This window comes from Salvia miltiorrhiza, chromosome 5 (genome assembly GCF_028751815.1).
Source record: "Salvia miltiorrhiza cultivar Shanhuang (shh) chromosome 5, IMPLAD_Smil_shh, whole genome shotgun sequence".
Lineage (NCBI taxonomy): Eukaryota > Viridiplantae > Streptophyta > Magnoliopsida > Lamiales > Lamiaceae > Salvia > Salvia miltiorrhiza.
In genome coordinates, this window is record NC_080391.1 from 22,768,921 (window position 1) to 22,777,983 (window position 9,063).

Sequence of the window (9,063 nt, forward strand, 5' to 3'; positions counted from 1 at the left end):
AATAAATAAAAAATACTAATATTTATTTAAATAAAAGTGAATTACAATAATAGCACTGTTGATAGCATTCGCATGCTTGAATTGCTTTATTTATTCAAATAATTCTAGTTAATTGAAGTGCTATGACGTACTTCTATTTGTTGAAGTGTTATATAAGAGTTCTTATTGATACTTGCTTTATTCAAATGCTTACTTATGCTATTCAAACTTTTGAATGTTAGGTTTGTATTATAATTTGGGAGTTGGGTTTTGAAACAGAAGAATATATTTTTAGCATATATTATTGAATTTTTAAGTAAATGTAATGTGTGTGATCTCCATATTATTTTAGAATTTTTCTTTATTAAAATCGTGAATTGGATATATTCGAATTAAGCTAAATAGTAGGAATTTTCGAATAAAATATTCAATTTAAATTGTATAACATATATTTGTAAAAAAATGAAACGAATATTCTATTCGATTCGAGTATTCTCGAATTAGTATACGAATCGAATACGAATAGTAAAATATGATTCGAAAGATATTCGAATATCGATTCGAATATGCAATTACTTATACGAATATGAATCGAATCCAATGATATTCGATTCGATTCGATTCGTTTACATCCCTAGGCGCAAGTCATCGAGAGATTCTAAATGTAAGGGGCGAAGATTTTTCGACAGCAAGAGATAGATCGAAAGCCAATTAATGAACTTGCACGAAGTAGAGCTTAACAAGTTTTTTATATATACATATGTACATATTTTTTATTTTTCTTAGCAATTGCTAATGTGGGAAAGCAAGACGCAAAGAAGCAAAACTTTCATTTCTTCATAAAGTGTACGTGTCTTGCTCATTTCGATACACTCTCTGCTTTCAAGTAAGAGCAATAGTTTCTAGTTTTACTTAGCTGCACCTTCCTCATTTGTATTCATATCAAATTGTGGTGTTGGATTAAAAGTTCAGTATTCAACAAACATTGCAATCTCAAATCAAAGTACAATTTTCACTATTTTCTAGAATTGAAAAGCAAAATACATCATCGTCCATGTACCGTGGCGGCTCTGTCACTCTTCCTCCACGACCACGAATCGGACGGTGACTTTGGCAGAGGAGGCAGCAACAAGGCCCTCTTGCAGAGGCCAAACGGCCACCCTTGGTACCTCAAGAGCTCTACAATAACAATGGACTGCTTGCTGAGATCTTGAAAATCAATCTTGTTCAAGCTCGAGGATCGCGAGAAATGCGTCTTCACCGAGAAAAACGCGTCATAGCTTGTAGCGCTCGAACATCTGGAAAGCCGGCTACCTGCACCAGAAGAAGACCCCTCCCTACTCTCTCCGGAGCTGCCCAATTTCCGCCTCCCTTTTCGAGCAAGCAACAAGTGTTGTGGAGAGAGAGCCCATCTCAAGGTATCTATCCCAACGGCGGACTTGCGCTTGCATTTGGACTCCATGTATTTGCTCATGACTGCTGAAACAAATACCTGCAACAAGTTTTCCCAGAAACATCGAGATGATTAGCAATAAAAAGAGAAAGCAAGAGAATGTCAGATTCTAACACGCACGGAAATATAGAGGTGATGAGATTTACTTCATCTTCTTCATCAAAATCGCCGGCTGCATCTTCTGCTTCGGAGCTCAAAACGGAGAGCTTCCCCGGAAAGAGAGGGCATCTGGAAAACCTATCTTTCAAAGCAGAAGAAAGAGATTTGCACCTGATGCAAGGATACCGATAAAACATAGTCGTGATGAGAAATAAACAAGATGAATGGATGTGTTGACAGTTTGTAACTTTGTAGATGAAGATTTACACACATAACATATCTATATATATATATATATATGTATATGTATTTTTGTGATTTTCATGTCTGATTATGAGTCTTTTCAATGACAGTGGCCCCTCACCTTATTCCATTTTCTTCACACTTGAGTCTTTGGGGTGAAGCCAAAGTTTAAAAAGCAGATAGAAAAGTTTACCAGATATCAGACGCACAACTATTTTACCAATATTTTCCTTCAAATTTATAACAAAACTGTTCAAAAATATGAAGGTATATAAGATTTATCAGAGACCTAATCCGAGTTAATCTCGAGTTGTTCATGGTATTTATCTTATTTAACTATTATTATTATTATTTCAAAATTTGAAAATGTTATGCGCTCGATAATAACATCAATGCACATAAGCCATGTATAACTGAGAAGAAATATGCCCTTCACATAAAATTTGCATGCAAATGCTGCATATGTCTATTTACCATTAAAAAATGCTACATATATCTAAGCATTACATGCAGGGGTAGATAACCTCACGATTAACTATATATTATCAACTTGAATCAATTAATATCTGCAATAAGATCATTCCTAAATAGCTATTTCTACATTCAATAGAATCATTTTCACAAAAGCGACTGCAGAGGAAAAGGGAGAATACCGTTTTCACACAATCCTAGCAAAGCTTCTCTACATCAAGACCCAAGCTATCAGAAAACACCCATTGCTCTGTTGATCTCCACTGCGACAAGATGCAGCACTCGAACCTGTGAGCCAAAATACGACAGATCTCACCTAATGTACAGGTATAGATTTAGGGAATCATCCCATCCACGTGCTGTTCCCTCAGTATTAGGTCCCGAACAAAGGTTGTAAGAGAATGAAAATTATGATGAATGTGGAAAGTATAGTACATGAGAATATGCATAACTGAAAAACACATCAAAGGGGTGCAATTTTCTTTAAAAAACAAATCAATTAGAAGACTTGTGTCGCTGTTGGGATGCCACAGAAATCAGAGACTGGATCTTAGCAACGGCAGAAGTCTTCTCGGGCGGGCATTTGGAGAGAGCGATGTTTAATGAGATAATAGCCTCATCGACCCTCCCTGCTGACACGGATGCCAATCCGGCTTTGTAAGCTTCATCGGCTATCTGAGCATCAAAGCTAGAGGCCGGTTTTTTATTAGGGGTTTTGGCCTTTGGAGCAGGATCAGGAGATTGTGAGAAGATTGCAGCACGAGCATACTCAAGAGAAGCAATGGCAGAGTTAATCTCTGCCATGAGAGCCTCGGGGACAACAGATATAATCTTAACACCGTCAAACGTGCTCCATGGATGCTTTTCTTCTCTGTAGCTCATCTTATAACTCGATTGCTCCAGATCTGTAGAGCGCGACAAATGTCCAATTTCACAAACTAGAAAGACTTAATATTTAGTTCTTGAAGTATTAATTTTGCATAAATCACCATATGCCACACTTGCTCACATCTATATATTACATCTAAGCAATGTGTAATAACAAAGATAGAATGTAGTTGGCCTTAAATTAACACTATTAATCTGTCAAATAAGAGCAACCAACAGTATCAATCAACGAACACGATTTTATCTGAAAGAAATCTTATTGCGATCTTTAAACAACTCGCGTATCTTATCTAGGATCTAAACTCTCGAATTTTAGGGCAAAATCAACTCAAAAAAAGCACATCCAAGAAGAAGCCCTCCACCTCTTCAATCACAAACAATCACTTGGATACATCAAAATTGCACCATTTTTTTAACATCAAATTGAATATGGACAATACAGTTAGTTCAATGTAAGGCATTTTTCTATGATTGTCCTATCAATAGTGGAAATATGTGCTTGTTGAAATTTATCTGCTAATCAATGCCAAGGAAATAGACAATTAGGCAGCTAATAATCAGAAATAGCTCAAACACAAATTAATTTCACCAAAGAAGATAAACATGGTTGCCATCAATTTCATAAACAGGTGATTTCCCACATTATGAATAAAAAGGGCATTCAACCACCAAATTCATAAACCCCAGCAAACAAACAGCAGACTTCAAGCCTATTAATTCAACAATAATATTCCCAAAATATAAAAATTAATTAGAAATCAACAGCAGCAAGGATATAAAGCTGCAGGAAATATCATCGCAGCTGAAAAGGAGTAGAAAAAAAGGGACCTTTTTCAGAAAATATCATCACAAAATCAACTACTACTATTTAATAAACACTCTCTCTTTCTCCACAAATTGGTTTTATCTTTCAGAATTTCAGGCGGCATTGAGTTTGAGAAGGTCCTAGAGCGGAAGCTTGAAGGACTAGATTTCGATATGTGTGTTTCATGTTTACATATATTATTATTTTATATAATGTGTGTATATATATATTTTTTTCCTGTTAGCTGCGTGTTTGTTTTCGGCGATAATTAATAGTAGTAAATAGTTTACCTCCCCGCGAAGTTGAAGCTTTGATTATCAGTTGACGATGATAATTCATATCATTGCACTTGCAGAAGCTCATCATTTCATCATTGATTGGACCACTATGCTTTATCACTTTAATTATTCCTCTCGATTCCTATGAATTTATCCAAAAAAATCTATATTTACATTTTTTACGTGTCCCTGTAGATTTTTAATCCTATTTCTAAAAGGGTTATTGGTAAGAAAATACACCAACTTTGAACCCATTTTAGTTTTTCACATGAACTTTCAAAATTGTCAAATAATACATCAACTCTTTGATTGTAGCAATTTTAACATCCCAATTCTCAAATTATTATAAATCAACCCCTTCACAAACATAGATGCTCAAAATAACCCCAAAATGAAATCTCAAATACCAATGTTAAATTAAAATAAAGATCATGGCCCAACATGCTTCCGTAACACTTCAAAATAAATCTAAACATAAATCAACATTATACCTTTCGTCGACTGGTCTTCTTCAGGAGTCAGCACTCGTCGCGTTTTACGGACCGTCTGCCCCCAGGCTTCGTCCAACCACGCACTCACAAGAGATGGTTGCAACCTTCCTCCTTCACTAAGTGCCGACTTCTAGTATTTTTGTTGAAAAATGAAAGATAATTTTTACTAAACCGGAAATTTGGGCAAAACAAAGCGTTAATAGAGGAATTATAAAATACTTAATTTATTTCATAAAATTCTCCCTTAGGGAGGAGATAAATTTGTTTAGCTACTCATTGGTAGCTAATACTTGTATACATAAAATTTAAAAGAACTAAAACTAAAAAATTTGAAAACAGAAATTAAAATATAAAGATAATTTCCTAGAGAGAGAGTGTGGTGTGTGAAAGAGTTGTGAAGTTTTTTCTTGATCCTCTCTTCTCTCCAGAGCTTGCGTTTATATAGAGGTTTGATCCCCTCTATAATTGCTTGGTAGTTGGCCTTGGATTCCTTCTTCGTGGCCAGCTAACTTGGATGGTGACGGCTACCTTCCTTTGTCGGCCATAATTGCCGACATTAGTTAGTGTCTTCACATGGAGTTGAACCTTCCTTTATCTTTTTGTGATAATGGTTGGTGAGGTCTAGCTACTTTTTTCTCCACTCGGCCTTGTCTTTTGCTTTCGGTGAGTGGTGTTTTTCTGGTCCCATACTCCATTATTCAGCTGATAATGCTGTGAGGGGCCAGCCTGCAACTTTTCCACCATCCTTTGTCTTCTTTTGATGAGTGGAGCTTCTGTAGAATTACCCACTTTGGTCAGTGGGTAGTTGGCCTGCATTATTGTCCACCCACTTTCGTCGTTTCTCTTTTAGTGGGTGGTCCTCTTGTCCTGAGTCACATGACTCCCTTTTCTTTGTTGGGCCCCTTACTTTTTTGGTGCCCGCGGTGCTCGTCCATGTGGAGTCTTGTGCTCCTCATACTCGTCAGACCGAAACTTCTTTTTGTTAGGCTTTGAAAAAAAGCCTTTGCCGAACTCCGGTTCTTTCTGCGTGGGACACTCCGTGCAGATATGGTCTACCCAATGGCCTAGATGAGCCATGTTGCAGAACTTGTGACGGGTTTCTTTGCTTCCCGCTATCTTATTTCGCCAGAGTGTCTGCATCTTTTCTTCGAAGGCCTGCTCCGCGAAGCTTGTAGTTTTTCCTGTCATTGAATTTAACAAGAAAGATCCAAGTCCTGCGTTATGAGAGAACTTGAATTGGTACTTTACTTTGTCCATCTCTGTGAGACAGACCCATAGTCCTCATGCACGTCTTGTAGAGATTTGATCCTCCGTAAATGTCGTGACAATGGAAACTTCATGATCAGGTGCCTTAACTCGGTTTAAGGCCTCCGTATCAGGTCTCCGAAGCTTAATGAAATGGAAAGCTTCATGATTCCCTTTGCCTGCTGGTTCTGGAGCTGCACTGAGAAAGTATAACTCCAGGACGTCTCCCCTGTTTAGAGACGGATTGTTTGACCAAGCATCATAGACCGTTTCTTGGATCCACTTTGGTAAACCCCTGATCTCGCTGAATGCTGGCGATATAGTATAAACTGAGGCTAGTGCCCCAAATTCATACCACTCCTTGACCTCCTGAGGATTGGCTCCGGTGGTCATCCATACACGAGGATATTTTCCTCTGACATCAACCCGACAATAGCTCGGATTAAGTCCCTTTCTGGTGTTGAGTTTCTCCCATCTGGACTGATACATCTGCCAAACAGGAGAAATTTCAATAATGTTAATATCAATCTTAGATTTGCCCGTCAATGGCCTAAGACTGATCTCTCCCTCTTTTTCCCCAGAGGTGGAGGGTTGACATGTTGGTTCGGGCTGTGAAGCCTTAGCAACAACTTTTCCTTGAGGATCTGGTTTTGACACCTTAGCCTTAGGACTCGTGCTAGGGGTATTTGAATCCCCTGCTACAGGTAATTCGGCCTGTACGGTAATGCCTGCTTCGATCATGAGAGCCATGATCCCGTGCATGAGCGGCTTGTGGGTTGCCTCATTAAGACTTAACATCTTTTTGAGACATATTCGTATTCGGTTGGACACTTTGGATTCATCATCCGTTTGTATCCTTCCTGCTTGTTTGGCATGGAGTAAGCATTCTTGCCATTCTTGTTGTAGCATCTCCAGGTCGTCCAGGAGCTGCCTCTGGTTTTCCATGATGGCGTCAACCTCAGTTGGCTCCATCCCTTGTTAAGAAATCTGCAAGAATATTTTCATCAGATTTCAAAATGACAATATTAAAATCATAATATTGGCACTCAGCTTGCCATCTAAGTAATCTAGCCTTTTCAGGTTTAGATTCTATTTTCTTGGTTAAGAAAGCTTTAACATTAGTGTTATCGACTTTCAAAGTAAATTTCTTTGCTAGTAAGAACAACGGCCATTTTTTGAACGCCTTTCTGACTGCATAGAATTCTTTCTCGTTGATGTGCCATCGCACAGCTTCACTGTCGGAAAAGAGACTGCTACAATATCTGCAAGGTTCTTCTCCATAAGGGGTGATTTTTGTGAGCACGGCCGCCCACCAAGAATCACTCGCGTCAGTGTAGAGGACCAGGTCATCCTCGTCTTGTGGTATTGAAAGTTATGGGAGATTTTTGCAAATCTCCTTCAACTTCTTCATACCCTCCCGATGCTCCTCCTTCCATATGAATGGAACATCTTTCTTCAGTAGTGGACTGAAGATTTTCCTTTGCTCTGCAAGATTCTTAATAAACATTCCTGCAAAGTTAACAACTCCGAGAAAACTTTGGAGCTGCTTCTTTTCCTTGAGATCCTCCGAGAAATTCTGAACCTTTTCCATAATATGGTCTTGTAGAATTATTCCAGATTCATCGATCTCAATCCCCAGAAACTCCATCTTCTGGGTGGCTATAACTGCCTTCTTTTCAGACAGCACTAGTCCTTCTTGTTGACAAACATCCGCAAAGATCTCCAGATGCCTGACATGTTCATGAATGTTCTTTGATGCAATAAGAATGTCATCAATATAAACAAACATAAACGAAGAATAATCCTTGAAGAGATTATCCATCTTTCTTTGGAATATCTGAGGCGCGTTGGCTAACCCCATTGGCATGACATTTCAGACATAATGTCCTTGTGGAGTTGAGAAGGCTGTGAACTTCTTACTCCCTTCCTCCATGCGAATCTGGTAAAATCCTGATTTGCAATCGAATTTTGAAAATACCCTTGCACTTCTGATACAGTTGATAAGGTGTTCTCTGCTTGGGATAAAATATCCATCAAACTCAAGAATGTCATTAATCCCTTTGTAATTAATGACCAATCTCGGTTTTCCTCGCTCGATCTCCCCATGATTTCTCACTAGAAATCCAGGACTGCTGTAAGGCGAATTCCCTGGTTCGATCAACTTCAAATCAAGGTGTTCCTTGATTATACTTCTCATATCCTGTTGATCTTGAGTGTTCATCAGAATAGGTCTGAATCTTACGAACTCATGCTTCTTTCCAGTTTTAACTTTCAAAGTAGCTTTGAGCTGATTCTTGTCCCACCATGCCAAATGATTCTCATGGTAACACTTCTGGATCCTCCTTTTGACGTCAGCTATGGACACATGTTCTTCTTCATTGATATCTTTGTGTGATATCAGGGAGACTTTGAGGATTTGAGTTTCCTCCTCGGAGAGATCTGGGAATCCCTCGGTCCTGCATTTGAGCAAAACATCTCTGAATCTCCGTTGATCCTTCATTTGTGGTCTCCGGAGTCTGCCATCATCACCACGCTTGCTGCAGAATTTTAATGGCATCGAGCGATTAAAAGCTCATTCGAGCCGTTGCACAATGATCTTGTGGTCACAATTGGTTGTGAACACTAGCCTCCTGGCCTCATTGTTCCGTGTGTACCGCTTGAAGTTTTGCAGAAAATTATTCCCGAATAATATATCTGCGCCGGTATCATGGAAATATATCGGTGGGGTCTTGACCTTGTACCAAGGTGTCTGTCCTGCGCCTCCGATTAATATTTCCGTCTGTTTTACTCCCTTTGATAGGAGTAAAATCTTTTTGGAGAAGTCCCTTCCTGCAATTCGAGGCAGTTCTTCTTCAACTTCTGTTGGAAAGACTCCTCGTTTTGCTGTACAGATTCCTGCTCCTGAATCCACATAAGCAGCAAAATATTCTGCTTTGAATTTCTCATATAACATCCCTACAGAGATGTATATAGAGAATGGACTTGTCATTGGATCATCAATCTTTTGCGTCCGATTGTGATCTTCATCCCGCCTGCTTTCCATGACCAAGGCTGATATTTGTCAAGGAAATCTCGTCCTAAGATCAGGACGTCAGCTTCTTGCCCGGCTTG

General features: G+C 38.8%; 1 protein-coding gene across 2 annotated transcripts; it reads right to left on the reverse strand.

Annotated features, from left to right (window-relative positions):
• Positions 1-909: 909 nt before the first annotated feature.
• LOC130986795 (uncharacterized) lies at positions 910-4,381 on the reverse strand. Of its 2 annotated transcripts, XM_057910335.1 has the most exons (3): positions 3,962-4,168; positions 1,579-3,150; positions 910-1,471 (listed from the first exon to the last, which is right to left on the reverse strand). In XM_057910335.1, the coding sequence occupies exons 2-3, from the start codon at positions 1,726-1,728 to the stop codon at positions 1,025-1,027; spliced, it is 597 nt and encodes a 198-aa protein (XP_057766318.1). In that variant the 5' UTR covers positions 1,729-3,150; positions 3,962-4,168; the 3' UTR covers positions 910-1,024. The 2 variants fall into 2 exon arrangements, with proteins under 2 accessions (XP_057766318.1, XP_057766319.1); XM_057910336.1 differs by lacking the exons at positions 910-1,471; positions 3,962-4,168 and adding an exon at positions 4,229-4,381 and having other exon boundaries at positions 2,640-3,150.
• Between the last annotated feature and the right edge of the window lie 4,682 nt (positions 4,382-9,063).

Coding starts and splice junctions, on each gene's coding strand:
- LOC130986795 (XM_057910335.1), bottom strand. CDS start 1,728: ATGTTTTATCGGTATCCTTGCATCAGGTGCAAATCTCTTTCTTCTGCT. Junction 1,472..1,578: donor ATTTTGATGAAGAAGATGAA/GTAAATCTCATC, acceptor AACTTGTTGCAG/GTATTTGTTTCAGCAGTCAT.